Here is a 19,568-nt window from a genome sequence, read left to right on the forward strand (position 1 = left end):
TCCAAACTCTAGCTTAGAATTCACCTTCCTGCCTTGCTTCCCCAGTTCTCCCGGATGACAAACGTCACATGGAGACAGGCTACTAAAAAGCCAATTTGGGAGCAATGCTACAGCAGTAAAAACCCAAGGGCTTAAGTATCACACCTTGATGAGTTAGTTCGCACATCCCTCCAGCTACCTTCACTACCATGTTCACAGCCATCCTAAGAGGCTCCTTAATGCAATGGCCACGGAATCAGAGGAGCATCGTCTGTCAAGTGTTTCCCAAAGCCACTCCTCACAGTCCAGAGCCTTCCTGGCCTGCTGAGCTAGGCTTTCAGGTGGGCCAGAGCCAGGGCCAGGGATGGGGTGGAAGGCCAGTGGCAGCCCATTCTAGACCCCAGCAGTTCTTTTACCTGTTTCCACTGGGGGATGGGAGCAGGGCGACCCTGCTCTGGCAGGCAGCAGGACGGCTGGCTGACCCCACGCTCTTGTGTTGGCTATGACACACACAGGCCACGTGTGAGTGGGGGCAGGACATGGAGACAAAACAAAATGAAATACATTAAGGTAGAAGACGCAGAAAAGGTACCTGTGGACACACATCTGAAAACTGAAGAGGTGGCCAGGCTAAGTTAACTCTTAGAAAGTTACATTAATAAAGGAAAATCACAGTGTCCCCCAAACTAAAAGCAAGTGCAGAAATGGAGGTTGGGGGGGAGGGGGAATGATGGGATGGGCTCTGGTTCTTGTTATCCTTTTCCCAGACAGGGTTCTCTGGGGTCTAGACTACTATTTGGAAAACTAACGCCCCCCCCCCCTACGAGTGAGGAACACAACCTTCCACTGGAGGGCGCTCTGGCCCCGAGGTGCAGAGTCCACAGCAATCTCTACAGTTCTGGGGGAATGCTAACACCCCTGCTGTGACACACCGAGAAAAGACAGGGGTGGAGTCACTAACTCAAAGCCAGGCATGAGAAGCAAGCGCAGGGCTGCTGCCTGCTGCACCCATGGGGAATTATGGTCTGCGAGAATGGAGAAGACGAAGAAAGAGAGTGAGCCCTGTCCTCTCGATGCCCCTTCAGGTTACCAGGGTGCATCGTAACATGGTTCAGAGAGACTTGTGCAGAGCAAGGGAGGGACAAGACCCTGGCCACTCCAGGACAGGTGCTGTCAGATTCTCACATGTGCCTTACAGAGAACACCGTAATGGCTCACACTCCTGGAAAAGACTCTTATCTCCTGGGAGCACGTTTATTCCCAAGACCATGAACTGTGTATGATCCTATTACACAGGAGGAGCAACTAAAACATCCACCATAGCTAGAGATGGTGAAGAGCACAGTGTGCACACACTCGGAGGATGCCTGTGAGCTGAGAAGACACAGGGGCATGACATGGTCAAAAAAAAAAAAAAAAAAAAAAAAAAAAGGCAGAAAAGAAAGCGTGTCCTCAGAACGGCCTCCACCACGAACACAAGAATGTCCCCAAGAAAAGTCCAGAAAGAAATGAGATAAAATTAGCAGAACAGCAGAACTGTAGGTGCCTTAGTCACTTCTATTATACTTTTCAGATTTCCTCCACCAGCCCATAATCTTTTTCTTTTCTTGAGATGGTGTATCAAGATGTAGCCCAAGCTGGCCCCGAACCCACAATCCTCCTGCCTCAGTTCCCTGAGCATCGCTTTCACACTACCATGTCAGCTGCAACTTCTTTTGTGGTTCAAGTGTGTATGTGTGTGTACATATACATGCGTTCATAGTCTTCCAGAGAAATGTGTTTTAGAGCTCTCTACTGATTTTGGTCACAGACTCCTTGGACCTGAAGTGAGGTGAACGCAGCCCTGAAGGTGTAATATTCAAATAAGAGCAGGCCCAGCCCAGGAGTCTGGGTCTGTGGCAGGACACATCTCACTGCAGGGAGAGCTTCCTTCCTGTATCACGTGACACACCCAGGAGCTGAGCTTAGGGCTTACCTGTCTCCTCACGCCGGTGGGCTGGGCAGGCGCATTCTCTTCGAACTTTGCCAGCAGCTGGGTGGCCATGTACTTGACTTTGTTCTGGTTCCCAATGGTAGCATCCATCCGCCTGTCCGTCAGGGTGCTCACCAGGGTGGGTCTTTCTCCTCTGTAGCTCCGGGGAGGCTCCTCCTGCCCAATAGAAAGCACCCAAGAGTCAGGACGGGGCACAGGGAATCTGTGATGCTCTTCTCGCAGTGTGTGGGCAGGAAGTGCACAGCAGCAGCAGCAACATTAGGCTGTCGAACAGCACCCTGCAGAGTTCTAACGTGCGGAGTTAGCAAGATCCTAGGATGCAGGGCACCAATGGGGACACCAACTGGCGTCACCAGTTCTCCAGCAGAGCCACCGTGCTTTGCCAAATGTGTGATCCCATCAAGGAAAAGCCCTAGCACACGTGTGTGCACGCGCGCCCCTTGCTGCTTTCCAGAAAATAAAATGAAAGCAAAAGCACACGGAACCTCTCCTAACAGATGACTACGCAAAGACCTAGCAATATGGGTTTGAGAATTATTAACTTAAACCAGGTCGCAGAAGAAAGTGGCTCAGTGGTTAAGAGTGCTTCCTGTTCTTGCACAGGACCCAGGTTCTAGTCCCAGCACCCACAGGACACAGCTCACAACAACCTGTGTCTTCGGTTCCATGGGACCCACTGCCCTTTGGCCTCCACAGGTACCTGCCCATACATGGTACAAATAAACTCATACAGGCATACAAACATATACATTTAAACAAACCAACCAACCACGATGACTCTTACCTCTTCTGACTGGCTGGTCTTTCTCCTCTTTCCAGCCCCATCCGGATCCTTTTCCTTTTTATCCTGCACCAAGAGAAGACGCAGACAGCATCAGCCTGATCACCTTCCTTTGCCATCGGCTCTGCAGCTACTAGTGACAGGACGCTGGAGTGCACATGCCTTGGGAGAGCGCTTCCGAGAGATGGTCTGTCCAAGCTTGCTCAGGAAGGAGATGGGGGACTTGGTGCTGGCTATCAGGACGGCTTTCTCCTCTGCATTCAGGTCCAAGGTGTCTGTGAACAGGAGTGAGCAGTGTTTACCTAGGCCAGTGCCACAAAGTCCTGAGCAGACCCACACTCCCTGTACAGGGGATTGGCAAGAAGGAAGTTCGCAGATCTCCAGTGGGTTACAGACTAGGACAAGGCATGCAGCTCCCCAGTAGACACCAGAAAGGAAACATACACGTAGGTCCAGACACTTTCTTACCATCCATGCACACAAAGCCAACCCCCTTCCTTACACTTTTTTTTCTTTCAAAGATTAATTTATTATTTATACAGTATTCTGCCTGCATGTGTGTCTGCCCGCCACATGAAGGCACCAGATCTCATTACAGATGGGTCCTGAGCCACCATGTGGTTGTTGGGAATTGAACTCAGGACCTCTGGAAAAGCAGACAGTGCTCTTAACCTCTGAGCCATCTCTGCAGCCCCATGCCTTACACTTCAGCTGCAGCAGCCCACACTTTTGCTCTGTAAAGGCTGGACTCTGTCTATGACCACCAGAGTGGACTGCTGAAGTTGAATTTTGATGGAGAAGACTGCAGGCTGGGGTAGAGGGCTGAGAGGTACAAGGAAGAGGGATGTCAGTTTTGGGGGTGGCCTGCAGAAACCATGCTCTTAGCTGTGTTTGAAGAGGGGCTCTCAATGAACAGAGCTATTCAAGGTTCAGGGTTTGTGTTGTAAGAAATGTACTTCCAAAGCCGGGCATGGTGGTGCATGCCTTTAATCCCAGTAGGTGGGAGGCAGAGGCAGGTGGATTGCTGTGAGTTCGAGGCCAGTTTGGTCTACAAAGTGAGTCCAGGACAGCCAAGGCTACACAAAAGCACCTCTAGTTAGGAAGACACTGGTGCCTATGAGGGTGTATGGACTTAAAGACACTGTGGAGAGGACACAATTAATTGTGGATTCTAATTACTGCTGCTGCTGCTACTGCTGCTGCTACTACTACTAATAATAATAGTAATAGTAATAACTGGGCAGTGGTGGCACACGCCTTTAATCCCAGCACTCAGGAGGAAGAGGTAGGTGGATCCCTGTGAGTTCGAGGCCAGCCTGGTCTACAATGCGAGTCCAAGACAGCCAAGGCTACACAGAGAAACCCTGTCTCGAAAAACAAAACAAAAAACAAAAACAACAATAACAATATACACACACACACACACACACACATATAATAATAACTATTATTATCCTCATCCTCATCACCTGTGGGGGGCAGCCAAGCATGTGGGAGGGTCAGAGGGCAACTCTGTGGAGTCAGTTTTCTCCTTGTGCCCTTCTGTGGGGTCCATGGATTGAAGCTATGCTGTCAGGGTCTCACTGTCTGGGGCTAAGCACCTTTACCCACTGAGCCATCTTGCTGATTATAATTCTCATATTGCACAAACATCAACTGCGATTTTGAGACTAGCAATGGGAAATAATAATGACTAATCAACTAATTATTCGGGGCTCACCTGCCAAGGTTAGCTTTTAACACAGTGTGATGATATCCACCACTCTTTCTACGTACAGGGAGATAGAAGGGTAAGGAAATTTAGCAGCCCGCCCAAGGTTGAAACAGGGGACACGCTGGAACAAAATCCAGGTCAGACACTGTGCTCAATACTTTGAAGCGCAACACTTGACCATAAGTGGTGTCCTAGGCAGCTTTGTCAGCTTAACATCACTTAGCATGCTCTGAGAAAAAGCCTCGAGTGAGTAAGTGCCTGGATCAAACTGGCCTGTGTGTGTGTGTGGGGGGGTACTGTCTGATTATTAATTGATGCAGGAGGACCCAGGCCCACTGTCAGTGGAACCATCCCTGAGCAGATAGCCCTGGGCTGTATGAGAAAGCTAGCTAGCCATGAGCCTGTGAGCAAATGAATGAGAGAGTAAATCAGCCACCAGTGTTCCTCCACAGTTCCTGCCTTCCGGTTCCTTCCTGCTTGAGTTCCCACCTGGACTTCCCTCAATGATGGACTGTGACCTAGAAGTATAAGCCAAGTAAACCCTTCCCTCCCTTAAATCACTTCTGATCATAGTTTTTATCCCAGCCACAGAAAAGAAAACTAGAACAGGTTGCGACAGGAATACTTTTTGGAGTCCTACTGGGTGCTGGCTGAGGCAGCAGGCTGAGGACCAAGGAAAAATTTCTGGGACTCTCTAAGGGTGAGAAGTTGCAAGGGACACAAGAGAGGGAACTACTGAGAACCCAGCACAGCACAGCATCACAGAAGTTGCCACTAAGAGAGCGCACCAAGGGACATCACTGCAGGGCACTGACTAGAGGAACACCAGGTCTATGAGATGAGAAATGGAGGCCTCGGGATGTAGCTCAGTCATAAGGAGCTTACCTGATATTCACGAGACCCTAGGAACGAACACACACACACACACACACACACACACACACACACACACACACAAAAACTAAAAAGGTGAGAAAGGAGAAAAGAACTCAGGCTGGGAACACAAGGGCACAGAGCAGTCAGGGCCGCAGTATCACATTGCACCAAGTTCATTAGGAGCCACTTTTGCAGAAGGAATGAGTCTGAGAGGCTGGGGGAAGGTGGCAGAGTCGAAGGAAAAATGCTTTAGGCAGATTGGGTTTGCATCCTTATAGGTAGAGTGAGAACGATTTTGAAAACAGCATCCGGTTAAGAACACACTGCTGAGAAGGAACGCGTGAAGCAAGGGTCTAGAGACTTCCATGCAAGGAGCTGGGATCCCACCCCTGAGCTCGCAGGTCCTCACCGCTGGAGGACAGCGAGTCCTTGAACATCTCGTAGAACTGCGTGAGGTACATCACCATGGACAGCTTGTCCGGCTCGCCCACGGAAGCCATCTCCTTGCCGGTCATGATGGGGGAGATGCCTAGCTCCCTCTCAGCGATGTCGAAGGCCAGCTGGTTGGTCTTCTCCACGTTCTGCTCATCCAAAGAATCAAAGTCTCTGACAAACAGGACAAGGAGACACGGAATCAGTTGGGCTAACTGCCCTCAAACCAGAACACAGTACTTTGTGCCGCTGTCATCTCTCAGCTCCGGGGCATCGTCCCTGGATCAGGGAGCAGAAGAGCATTTCTGGAGCCCCATTCTTCCTGCACCCTACCCCACCCCCGACTAAGGAACTGCACAACACCATTGGGGGAAACAACTAGAACAGGGTGGGGGTGGGAGGGGGCAGAGATAACTTCCAGGGACACCAACTTGTTACTCTAATGTAAACTAAGGAGGGGAGCTATCCTAATGTGTTCCCACACTCCTGTCCAAAAAAACTCAGAGGAAACCAATGTCCAACAGTGACACAGCCCTGTCTGGATAGAGTTCTCGATATCTTGAGCTTGTCACTGGTCCCAACAGTTCTGGTAAATTTTACTCAGCTTTCTCCTGTGGGGAAATTTAAAAATCTTCCTCAAAGCTTTTCCCGCTGCGGAACCCCCTGTGCTTTCCCAACTATCTCCATTAGGAAGCTGCCCACCCTCCAGGCTCTAAGCTCTTGGTCCTCAAGGGGCAGCGGAGGTTTCCCCTCAGCTGACTTCACACTGTCCTGGCAGCCCTGACTTTGTGTTAACCTACTGACCTCATGGAATTTTTCCCCCATTTAAAACAAATTACCTTTCTCTTAGATTAAGCCTGTTAAACCACAAACACTCGGTCCTGAATATAGTCCAAATGTCACCGAATCGCTGCTTTCTGGCCTCCCTCAGGCCTTCTTCAGGCTCTGCATGGATGATCTAATCAGACCCTCTACCTCCTCCCCGCGGCCCCCAGCGGCCTCACTACTCCTTTTTCTTCCTTCCCTTCCCTTTGAGACGGAAGTGATTCACCCCACCCCACCCACCACAGCTTCAGAGACACCGCTCTCCTTCCCCACCTTCCTCCTCCAGTGTGAATGACAAAAGCGACTTTCATTTACTTTTTAAAAAAAAAAACCGACTGCTGGATGAGCATCATAGGTTATTTACTTTACATCAGAAATTTTCCCATCCTTTTAGTTTTGCCTGGGAATCGAACCTGAAGCCTGGTGTCTGCTGGGCAAAGGCTACCCTTGCAACCTCTCTGTATTTATTTATTCTTTTTGGGAGACAGTTTCAACCTGAAACTCCTAACTCTCCTGCTTAAGCCTCCCAATGCTGGGACTGCAGGCACGCCCGGCTACAGTTGTCTTGTGGCCCTGGGGCCTTACGCATGGCCTTTACCATGCGCAGCTGGTTTTACCAACCCTTGCACCATCGGCTTGCCGACATCACAAAATAGGGGCTTTGTCTTCCAGGACTCTTTAACCAATCACTGAAACAACAGGCAAAACCTGGGCCCTTGAGTGAACCCAATGATAAAAAGGAAGGCAGCCAAGATAATTCACCGTGCTGTGCTTGTCTGTGAATCTGTTTGGCTTCCATAGTAACTAGTACCTTGGGGGCGGGGTCTGGGTGCTTTGTTCATGCCGCTGACCTGAGGCCACCCTGTTCCGTAAAATGGATATCGGAGGGACAGTAGGTAAGCTGATGTTTTGTGAGGCTCAGAGGACAGTGCTTGGAAAAAGTACAATCTTTAACAAAGAAAATGACCAAGACTATCATCAATCAGGACATATCTATTGTTTTCTGTTGGGTGGAGCTAGCCAAGTGTTCTAGCCAGGTTTCCCCTGTGACCAATAGCATTGGGGAGAGAGCTAGCCAAAAATGAAGAGTTCAATCCGGGGCCAATAAACAGTTTTCCTTTCTGAAAAGTTAACAGGCCCAGGTGGGTGTTAAAACTAGTTTTTGACCTTCTGAATGCTGCGATTTTTTAAAGCTAGCTTTTTTAAAATTAATGTTGGGCCTTCTAAAGAGAGCATTTTTCCATTGTAACTCAGAGGAGGAAAAAGTATAAAATTTGCATAAGGGGCTCTGGGACCCTTGGTGAATATAAAAGGAAACACAGAATTAGTCATGACTTACATTAGATCTGGGCGGTATCTGTGGATGATGGCACACAGGGCCAGGCCACTTTTCCAAGACATAGTGAGATCTGTCACATTTACTCCCGCATAGCCATCTGTCTGCCTTTGGCACCACCCCAGCAGTTTGCTTGAACGAGCTACAGACTCTAAAACAATAAAAATAGTTACTGAAGTGTGCTTACCTCATAACACTGACATTGCATTCGCTTTGCAGGACACACATCCACTTTGAAACCAGAGGGTAGGGACAAAATGTCAGTACCATTTTCAGAAGAAAGCAGTGAGGTGTACATTTATGCCACTGGTATCGTGATAGTACAATTTTAGGTAACCAACCTATCTGACTCCAGGGTCGACGCCTTAGACAGATAACTCTGAGCAGGGTGACAATGACCCGCCACACTGAAGCCATGTCCCAGCAGTACTCCTGGAGACAAGGGGATGGCAAAATGCCACCTGCTGAGCTGATACCTCACTGGCAACAGTCAAGAGCTCCCTAGAGAGTTGCCTGGCAACAGGCTGAGGAAGCCTTTGTGTCCACAGCAACACCCAGGAGATTAGATTAGAAAAGGTTTCGCTTGTAGTACCTTAAACCCAAGCAAACAAAGCCTTAGTCTCACTTCCTAAGGCCCGGGCTGAGCACCAAGTGAAGAGACTGTAGGTGACAACCACAAGGCCAGACAGACCAGCACAGTCCAAGACCCAGGTTGGCAACCTGTGTTATGCACCATCACAAGCGGAGACAATGACAAAGCACGCGCACACACATGCACGCACGTGTCATGAGTTCTGCTAACACTTAAGATGGCCTCTGAGCACTGATCTGTGTTCGAGAAGGCTGTTCCTGTCCCCAAGGCAGCTGGCATTTAGTTTTGCACTACGTTACGTGGTGACTTGTGAGCAGATTAAAAAACGACTGTTGTAAGAATCTTGCTAAGTCTTTCACAGTGACGATATGGGCTGAGACAACAATCAGGTCACTTCTGAAGCCGTCTCTTGGCTACTGAGCTACTTCCCAGGTCCACCCGCTCCACACACACCAGGCAACCCCAGAACCATAGGTCAACACAGTAATGGCGAGTGATACATTCTTTATTCTCAAGGGCTTGACCCTCTAGGGGCGAAAGAAGATGTTTCAAACTGCCTGCTGGTTTTCACACGTACCTTGACAGCTCATGACCATGTTAAACCAAACTGTCCAACACAGACCAAACTCAAACCTTTCTAGCCTTCTCACCTCTCCACCCGCTTGTTTGGAGTGAGCGATGCCGCATAAGCCACAGCTGCCTACCCGGGGCTTCTCAGGACATTAACTGTCCATGCTGATCCACTGTGGCGCCTTCAGACTTTTAATATGAATGATTATCACAAACTGTTGCTGTCTCCACCCACTGTGTGCCAAGCACTGTGGCAAGCGCTACTTCAGAGACCTCACGACCACAACCCGAGAGCAGTGTTGTTCCTTCCAGATCAGACACAAGGAAACTGAGGTGCTGAGGTTCAAACTAATCTGTTCAAGGCCATGCGCTTTTTGGATGGCACAGCTGAGACTGAGAGCGGCTTGTATTTGGCTCCAACGTCCAGGTTCTCCTGGTTCTGTGATACACTGCCTCAGCCCCACATTCTGGCCTTTATCATGTAGAGACTATGAAGCTATTTCCTAAACGGCCTTCCTGGACCGAGTGTATTTCCCTACTCAGTCTGCTTTAAGGCACACAACCAGTTGTACTGGATGCCACTCTCCAAGCATAATCTCTGGCAGCCCATCAACACACACAAAGTACAGAACGGCCTTCACATCTGCCATGGCATGACGGTGCTGTCTCAGGACCCAGCTAAAAGGCCACCACATGTTCTACAAGTCCTCTGCCAGAACTTGACTGTGTGCATGGGTGCCCAGGAGCTTGCGTGCACTTCGTGAGGGTTCTCTGTCGCTCTCGGCGAAACCTGTAACTGATTGGTGTGGGACACCATCCTCCAAGGATGGCAGCCATTACTATCTTCACTAGAGCAGCTGTGGTTACCAGCAAGAGACCCTTAAGGGCAGGGCTGCCAATGTCCGATGTCCCCTCATAGGAAGGAGATACCTCCTCCCAGCTTTATGGAATTCTGTTCCAGGTGCTTAGTCTTAGGGGATGCTAGAGCATCAAGGAGGAAGAAGGTCAACTGAAAAGGTCACCAGGGTCCCTGTAGGTAAGCTTAGTAATTCACTGGTTCACAGGGCTACGCTTGAGTGGACTCATTACTTTTGTCAATTGTTGGTTCCCTGTATCTCCCCAGGAAGAGTTCATGGAACAATAATTTACCTCTGTACTCTTTTTTTTCTTTTTTTTTTTGTTTTTTTGTTTTTCGAGACAGGCTTTCTCTGTGTATCCTTGCTATCCTGGACTTGCTTTGTAGACCAGGCTGACCTCGAACTCACAGCGATCTGCCTGCTTCTTCCTCCTGAGTGCTGGGGATTCTTTTTTTTTTTTAATTTACAGATTACAACTCAATTGTTATCCCATCACTTGTATCCTCCCATTCCTCCCTCCCTCCTGCTTTTACCCTATTCCCTTCCTCTAGGTTTATGACCAAGGGGGACCTCCTCCCCCACTATATGGTCATAGGCTATCAAGTCTCATCTTGGTAGCCTGCTTATTCTTTCTTTGCTGGGATCCTAACACTGCGTTGGACCACAGTAGTTCTCTGTGTGTGAGGACTGTTCTGAGCATTCCAGGACGCATAAGCAACATCCCTGAGTTCTCCCCACTAGATGCCACTAACAAACCTACTCGAGTCCTGACAGTCAAAACATACCCTGGTAACACTGGCAACCATCGAAGGCCCCCAGGGTGTAACCACTGGCCGTAGCCCAGGGCCTTTGTCACCGAGGTGGCTTGACAGATGAGTACCGACTTCTTTAAACAGGGTTGGCCATTACTGGGACTCACCATTGCGAGTCAGCTTGGGAGTGGTCCGGGAATTCACCAGGTTCTCCATTTCCAGATGAATATCTTTTGTTTCTCTGCTATCGTATAAATGGCGCACCTGGCAGAAAGTTGAAAGGTGGAAAAGGAAAAGGAAAATCAAACCCTGAATAACAAACCCCATTTAAAAGAAGAGCGACCCAAAGGAAGGCTATAAAAACAAGCTGGGAGTAAAGTCTATATATTTCTTTTTACTTTCTGGCAGCGCTGGGGGCTGAGGTTAGGGTCTGGCATGGCTAAGCGGAGCTATACGTCTCATGGTAAAGCTTAGGCAGAATCTACACGATGACCTTAGAGCTTCAATCAAACGAGGTTACGGAAACATGCAAAACCTGAACAACGTAAGCAGCTGTGTTGAACATGGTGGCCGTGGCGGTGACTCTACTCTGGTGCCACCTGCCTTCGGCGTATTTATAAGCACTGTTTAAATGGATACAGAAGCCTGTGCACACCATGCAGACAGGGGGCAAAGAAGAAACTCCTCTAGAACACTGACGGACGTGGGAAGCAGCCGCTTCCTGACGCGTCCTGCTCCTCGAGGCTGCTGTGCCCGCTCTGTAGGATGCCACTCTCCACAAGCAGGCCACTTTACAGAGTCTGGAGGACTCAGTACAAACACTAGCAAATGCTGACAACACCACCTTCTTGCAGAGAGCACCTCAGCCTTTCAAAGCCCTTTCAGAGAACAATCTCATCTGCCTGACAGTGACGCTGTGGGCAGGCAGGGGCTATCACTACACGGCTCAGCTGGAAACTGAGGTGCAGAGAGAGAGAGAGAGAGAGAGAGAGAGAGAGAGAGAGAGAGAGAGAGAGAGAGAGAGAGAGAGAGAGAGAGAGAAACCTGGTGGAGTCACGGTGGTGGGTGTGATGTCGTCAGTGACAGTCACCCATCATGACTACAGAACTGGCCGGTTCTCTTTCCCATACTCTGGTTGGAATTAGGAGGTGCAGGGTGAAGTTCTAGGTCTATTGTTTTTGTCACTCTGATCTACAGGTCATTAAAACAACAACAACAAAAATAAAAAACCCTCTGCTTAGCTAGGCATGGTGGCTCACGACTGTATCTCCAGCACTCAGGAAGCTGATTCATGAGCATCATCGCCAGTTCAAAGCCAGCCTGGGCTTTGTAGTGAGCTTGGGTTACAGCACATTCAGGCCGCCCCAACCCAATCCTAACTGACGAGCCAAAAAGACAAAGAAGGAAGGACTGACCCTCCGTGATGAAAGTGTTAATAACACTATAGAGACATGAATTCGAATTACTTAGTGTGTGTTGTATAGCACATGCAACCACAGGCATCCCTGCTGGAATATATACTATATGACAAAACATGCAGCCACAGGCATCCCTGCTGGAATATATACTATATGACAAAACATGCAGCCACAGGCATCCCTGCTGGAATATATACTATATGACAAAACATGCAACCACAGGCATCCCTGCTGGAATATATACTATATGACAAAACATGCAACCACAGGCATCCCTGCTGGAATATATACTATATGACAAAACATGCAGCCACATGCATCCCTACTGGAATATATACTATATGACAAAACATGCAGCCACATGCATCCCTGCTGGAATATATACTATATGACAAAACATGCAGCCACATGCATCCCTACTGGAATATATACTATATGACAAAACATGCAGCCACATGCATCCCTACTGGAATATATACTATATGACAAAACATGCAGCCACATGCATCCCTGCTGGAATATATACTATATGACAAAACATGCAGCCACAGGCATCCCTATTGGAATATATACTATGTGATAACACACGCAGCCACATGCATCCCTACTGGAATATATTCTGTGTGATAACACACGCAGTTTACATATCTCTGGTCTGTGGACCAGAGAGTTATGAGCATCCAGAACATGGGCCGAGGTGCACACACTGACAAGAAGGCTCTTACCTGGCTTGGCCTGAGGAAGTTGATGTTAATATTGGGATACCTAGTGACAGGGTCGATGCTGTACTGGCTGAAGTTCTTGCTCACATTCTCAGGGGTGGTCTGAGGCAGCAGCCTGTAAATGCTTTCCCTGCAATGACAAACAGCACTGTGCTCACATGCAGTGACAAGCACCACATTACCTGACAAGGCTGCCAAACAGTCGTCCCTCATGATCTATCTAAGCAAATCCCCAGCACTCAGTGCCTCATGGATATGGACCAGGGAAAGAGCCAAAGGGAAGAGCAGGGCCAGTGCTGTGGGCGGGGCCAGTGCTGTGGGCAGGGCGTGGCCAATGCTGTTAACTGAGAAGGCTGGTATGGAGTGTGCCAATATTTACTGTGGTTCTTAAGAAATGTCTGAAGTTTTGAAGGTTACTTCCAAAAACACCTTCTCTATTAGCACAGAGGTCTTTGTTTGCTCCTCAGTGAGTCATCAGGGCTGAGGTTATTTCTCCAAAGTCACATGCGGGAAGCCTGGATCCCAGCATGGTGATGGTGAGGTGGTAGGTGTGGCAGCTCACACCTATAAGTCTAGCACCTGGGACACTGAGGCAGGAGAATCGCTTTGAGTTCAAGGCCAGCTAGGACGACATAGTGAGTACGAAGCCAGCCTAGGGTACAGAGACTCTTATCTCAAAACGCAAGACATAAGCTTCCCCACCACATCCAGATGCCTTAAAGACTTAAAATGAGAGAATGCACTGGCTAGTTCATATGGCAGCTTGACACTAGCTAGACTCATCCGAGAGGAGGGAACCTCAAGTAAGAACATGCTTCTATTAGACCAGGCTGTAGATAAGCCTGTAGGACATTTTCTTAATTATTGATTGATATGGGAGGACCCAGTCCCTGGTCAGCGGTTCCATCCCTGGCCTGGTGGTCCTGGATTCTATTAAAAAGCAGGCTGACCAAGCCATGGGGAGCAAGCTAGTAAAGCAGCACCCCTCCATGGCCTCTGTATCAGCTCCTGCCTCCAGGTTCCTGCCCTGCTTGAGTTCCTGTCCTGACTTTGGTAATGCACAGGATGTGGAAGTGTAAGCCAAATAAACCCTTTCCTCTCCAGGACGCACTGGTTATGGTGTTTCATCACAGCAAAAGTAACCGAAACTAAGACAGAAATTAGGACCAGGAATAGGGTATTGCTGTGACAGGCCTGACTATGCTGGGCTGTGGGGAAGTATAGAAGACTTTGGGACTGTGAACTAGGAAAGCCACTGAGCACTGTACGCAAGGCATAATAGGCCATCCCAGTAGGAGCTAAGAAGACAGTAGCACTTAGAGCAGTGTGGGCTAAGGAGGCCCAGCTCAATAGGCTTCAGTGGGGAACAATATTAGCAATGGGCTAAAAGCCAGTTTTATAATATTTTGGCGAAAAAGAAAAAAAAAAAAGGGGCTTTTTGCCCTTGTCCTAAGAGTCTGCCTGAGGCTAAATTGGAGAGTTTGGGACTAATTTTGTTGGCAGAAGAGATTTCAAGCCAGCCTAAAAATGACTCCGTCACATGCTTATTAGTAACCATTCTTGCTCAGCTCTACAATGAAAGGGAGCAAACAGGGAAAAAAGAAATCCAAATGAAAAAAATAAAGAAAGAAAGAAACCCAAAATAAGAACACAAGAAAATTTAATGTTGGCACCAAGGCTTGTGCTGAAAGAGATAAAGAAAGACCTAGTGTGACATGGGGGAAGGGGAGTGGTGCCCTCAGGGCGACATCCCAACCAGCTACCCAGCAGCTGGTCAAAGGAAAAGGCCTAAGGAATTTTCTGCTCCTAAAAAGCAACAAGTCAAAACTGCTGCAGATGTGGCACAAGCAGGGGCCAGGCTCCATCCCAGGAAGGCAGCTGAACTTGGCAACATCAGCCTCCAAGCCCAGGCTTTAGAGTCATCAAGGGTATATGGTGTACAGAGTAAAGGCACTGTACAATCTTCCTCAGAGCTTAAGGAGAGCCGTTGAGGCTAGGTATATGGTATGGGTGTCTCTGCACGGAGGCCCTGCGGTGGGGGGGGGGGGGCAGGGGGGGGCGCGGCACTGCCTGAAGCTGTGGAAGTGAAGCTGAGCTGTGTTGATGATCCCAGGATGCTGGGACAGAACCTTGGGGGAGAACAGGGAGAGCGGCCCAGTTTGTGTTGCAGGCAGCATGGCTGAAGGATGGAGCTTTCCAAACCCTTTGCCATTATCCATGGAGCTACAGGATCTGGTGTTTGCCCTGTGGGTACCTGTCTTGCTTTGGTCTGGTATTTCCTCATTATACCCCCCAGCCTGCCACTTCTGAATGGTATGTATATTCTGTGCCAGGGTATGTCAGAAGTATGTAATTTGCTTTTTGATTTTTATAGAGGCTTACAATTAAAAGACAGCTTTGAATCTTTTTTCAACAGTGTTGAGACATTTTGGGATAAATGGGAGTGTTTTGAAGTTGGGCCAAATGAATTTCGCATTATGACACAGCCACAGGCCTATGGGAGGCAGGGAGTAAATGTGGCAGTTTGAATGAGAATGATCCCCAAAGGCTTTTTATATCTGGGCACTGTGTCTGTCTCTAGCTGGTGGAACTGTCTGGGAAGGATCGGGAGCCCTGTTGGAGGAGGTGCCACTAGGGGTGGACCTGGGGGTTTCAAAAACCCACGCCTTTCCTATTTAGCTCTCACTACTGCTTCCTGCGTGTGGATCCGATGTGAGGCCTCAGCTCCTGCTCCAGCGCCATGCCTGCTTGCCTGATGTCATGCTCCCTGCCTTGACGGTCCCTCTGAAACTGTATGCCCCCGAATAAACCTTTTCTTCTGTAAGCTGCCTCGGCCATGGTATTTTGTCACAACAACAAAAATGTCACCGAGACACAGAGTAACATCAATTATCAGTTTCATCCAGGAAATCCCACACTCTGTTTCTCCTGTGCAGGGTAAACAGGAAGTAAACCCTAGTGTCCTTGCCTCATTTTACAACCATCTGCTTCCAAACACCTGACATTCTCGGGCGTGCTCAGGAGACAATCCCGAGCGCTCTGGGGCTTCCCTTTCAGCTGGTCACTTCCAGTGTTTGTCGCCAGTGCGTCCCTACCGCCATGCTGGCTTCTGGAACACAGCCACCAACGTGCTGCCTCTGAGCATTTGCTCACATGATTAATGGAAAGGAATCAGGACCAGGCAATGGTGCACAAAGGTGCAGATATCATACGTCAACAGTAGATGTGGTGGTGGTGGGGGCAGTTACAAGAACAGTGTGTGCAGATCGCCTTGAGGTTCCTGTGATTTTAACCAAACAGTACCTTGTCTTTCCTCTACTTAGACATGAAAGCATCTTTTAAAAAAAAAAAAAAAAAAAGCACAAAAAAACAAGGTGGCAGAAGATCTTGCACTTGGCTGAGGAGTAAGTAACCGGGCCGACTCCCCAGTCCTGTAAAAGGCATCATGGCTCTTTCACATTACCTCTCTGCCAGGACTTCCAAGGGGCTGGTGCCCAGAGACCAGCTTCGAACCATCCAGGCAGAGTCCATAGCAGCCAGAAAGCCCCGGGCTATTCCTGTTCCCATTGGCCAGAAAGGCTGCAAAGGTGATAGACACAGAGTTAAAGTACCTCAGCTATTAAAGAGCGGAAGTAAGCCAGTGGCCCCTGTAAGGGTCTCTGCCCACCCACATCCCTGGACACTCAGACCTCTTTACCACCCTCGATCTAGCACTCAATTCTCCGCCCTCTTTCAGTACTCACCTCCAGGAGGCTGTCCCCAACCAGAGCTACTAGTAACTGGTGTCCGTTCTGCTCCCGCACCAGGGCGGCATTCTCAGAGGCGTACATACAGGTGAAGTCGAACATGGCCACGTCGGGCTGCCCATAGTGATTGATGGCGAAATCCAGGGAAGGCAGCTGCTGCTGGGTGGAGAAGTCTGCAGCCTCCCGGGCATAGTTCAGCAGGGCCTCCTGGTCCACGTTCTCCCGGGAAAGCAGTAGCTCCGTGTCTGCATAGTCCTGTCCAGGAAGAGCAAAGGCCGAGATGGAGCAGCCCAAGAAGGGAAGCTGCGTGGCCAGATAGAGCCCCACAACCAAACCCAAACATGACCTCATCTCATGGTGCTTTCCTCCCTAAGACGGTTTTACATTCCTAAACCAGACCTTCTATACCAATTAAAAAGAACTGGGGTGGGGGGGATGAGGGAGGGTGGGGGTGTTGGCCAAGAGTGACTCGGCTTTGCTGCCTAAAAAGATCTGGCTTTTCCACTCACTTGGAGCAAATCTCTACTATGATCCTGACCCATCACAGTTGTTACAATTATCCAACAAAAGAGCCACATAGTGGCACCTTGCAAACTGAAAGGGCATTTTTAAAGTTTGTGATAGTTTCCATCATCACTTCGATCTGGGTGTCTGACAGCTTTTGGCAGCGAGAAATTCAGACTTATCACCCCTCCACCAAGGGGAAAAAAAAACCCTGTAAACTTTAGTGCAAAAAGAAGTGCAGTGTGGAGCAGACCAGGTCCAGGAAGATGAGAAGGCTCACACTGACAATGAACCAGAGATTTCCAAATCGTGTACGGAGGACTCTGCAAGGCTCTATGAACATCCACCAGCCAACAAAGAGGACACTAGCACAAAAGGGGCTTTCCACGTAAAGTCTGAGAATCCCCTCCTCTGCTTTGGAGGTTCCTGTGCACCTGTCCAATCCCCTAAAGAGGGGCCCACGGGTGTCCCCTAATGGCACTCAATTACAGTTATGAGCTGTCCAAAGCCAAACCACAAATGCTCAAGTCGGTCCTGGAAACATTATTTGTTTAGTGTTAAGTAGCCTCGATGGCTTTAGTATTTAGCAATAGGATCCTGTTAGACTACGGAAATGGGGGGGGGGGGGCGGGGTGCAAAGTAAATCAGACCCCAGCATTCCAGATTGCTCTTAGTTTTAGCTGGTAATTCAGCTCTGCATGGACGGCTGGTCTGAGTCTTCACTCTGTCCTTAGGCACCTCTGCTGTATGGACAGCTATAGAAGAGACCAGCTAATGAACTAGCCAGCTGTACAGAGCATTTAGCCAAACACGCTTTGCTTTTGTTTGGCAGGGTGTTCTGAACCAAGAGCTTTGTCTCAATGCTCTCTATACACCACGGGGCTGCCACGCTGAGATGCAGACGCGACGTTCACCACGGAAAGGAGACTTTGTGTCGCAAGCACGTGCTTATCGCCTCTCTCCCCAGTCTGCTCTAGATAGAGCAGCAGTGTGACTCACTCTTAAGGGGTCTGATGTGCCACACAAAGAGCTCCCTAAGAGCTGACTGGGGGCTGGTGGGAACTGCACAGGGCCGAGTCAGCACACTTGAGGCTTCTCCTATCCACTCATCACGTGGAGACAGTTAATCCTCACATCCAGATCTGCGAGACCAAGTGAGACCCAGCCACGCTCCTTAAGGAGCCAGGCTGGGATGTAGACTGCAGGTCATCAGCTCAGGGTAGATCATGCAATTAGTCCCCCAGAAAAAGGGCTGAGCTGCAATGGGCTAAGGAGAGACAGTAGGCCTTTGCTGTCAACTAGAAAGAGCCTTAAATATATCCTGAATCTGGTCAGGTCAGTGTTTCCTGGACCTCTAGGAACCACATCCACAGTAAAACCTGAGTTCCTGTCAGGCTATTATGAACACCAAGTGCTGCTTCTTGGTCCAACACTCCTCACCCTGCACCGTCCCCCGCCCCCACATAAAGAAGACTTACTAAGGCGGGGCCTGGAGGTGCAGGCTTATAATCTCAGCTACTTAGAGGTTAAGGCACAATGATTACATGTTCAAGGCTTGCTTGGGCTATGGAGCTATTTTGAGGCCAGCTTGAGTGCCGTAGAAAAGAGCCTGTCGAGAGAGGTAGCTCCATGCCAGAGTTCTTGCCTAGCGATGCACAAGGCCCTCGGTTCGGTCCCCATCACTGCGGTGGGGGAGTAGTGGGTGTGACTGATCGATGGTTGTCATGTACGGAACTCACTGTATCTAGTTAAACCGGCTAATTATACATGACGTGATATCTAACATTTAATATAACGCAGTGGAAGAGCAGAAGAGGGGAGAAAGGAAGGAGCTGGGCTCATTGAAACAATAGTGGCCATGTTGGGAACTGTTAAAGCTAATCATAATCACAGCCACATAGGCCCTGTCGACTCTCCTCCTCCTGCTTATAGTTTCAAGTTTTTATATGATGCTTTGTTGTTGTTTGTTTGCTTTTTTGGTTTTTCAAGACAGGGTCTCCCTGTGTAGCCTTGACTGTCTTGGACTCGCTTTGTAGACCAGGTTGGCCTCGAACTCACAGCGAGCCACCTGCCTCTGCTTCCTGAGCGCTGGGATTAAAGGCGTGCGCCACCACACCCATCCAAGAGAAATATTTGTAAGTTAAACTAATAAATAGCATGGGTTTCCAGATGCGTTCAGTGTCACTTTTATTCCCTTACAGGAAACCCCATGAGATCATAGCATTCTTCTTAGTGATCACATCAAGCAGCTGAACGAAGCTGCGGCCCGAGAGAAAGCCATTGCTCACGTGCAGTATCACCCCCTTGTCCAGTAAGCTCTGCTTTTTGGCCGTCATAACGAAGTAGTGAGTGTCATCCTTGTAGTAGACGATGTTCTCCAAGTCAATGCCTGCAACCAGAAGACAGACGAGTGAGGATTCGCGGAACCTGGGGCATCAGGGAATCCACAGGGCTGGACATAGGGCTCACAG

General features: G+C 49.1%; 1 protein-coding gene across 1 annotated transcript in view; it reads right to left on the bottom strand.

The window, feature by feature from the left end:
- The window catches only part of Mical3 (microtubule associated monooxygenase, calponin and LIM domain containing 3), a 178,267-nt gene that overhangs the window by 83,532 nt on the left and 75,167 nt on the right, over window positions 1-19,568 (bottom strand). The window contains exons 7-16 of the mRNA XM_051155279.1: window positions 19,386-19,486; window positions 16,591-16,848; window positions 16,311-16,426; window positions 12,851-12,977; window positions 10,875-10,971; window positions 7,940-8,087; window positions 5,753-5,949; window positions 2,916-3,028; window positions 2,757-2,819; window positions 1,955-2,128 (exon numbers count right to left, since the gene is read on the bottom strand). Coding sequence (XP_051011236.1) covers window positions 1,955-2,128; window positions 2,757-2,819; window positions 2,916-3,028; window positions 5,753-5,949; window positions 7,940-8,087; window positions 10,875-10,971; window positions 12,851-12,977; window positions 16,311-16,426; window positions 16,591-16,848; window positions 19,386-19,486 — 1,394 coding nt within the window. The remainder of the gene's footprint in view (window positions 1-1,954; window positions 2,129-2,756; window positions 2,820-2,915; window positions 3,029-5,752; window positions 5,950-7,939; window positions 8,088-10,874; window positions 10,972-12,850; window positions 12,978-16,310; window positions 16,427-16,590; window positions 16,849-19,385; window positions 19,487-19,568) is intronic.

This window comes from Acomys russatus, chromosome 13, assembly GCF_903995435.1.
Source record: "Acomys russatus chromosome 13, mAcoRus1.1, whole genome shotgun sequence".
NCBI classification, from domain to species: domain Eukaryota; kingdom Metazoa; phylum Chordata; class Mammalia; order Rodentia; family Muridae; genus Acomys; species Acomys russatus.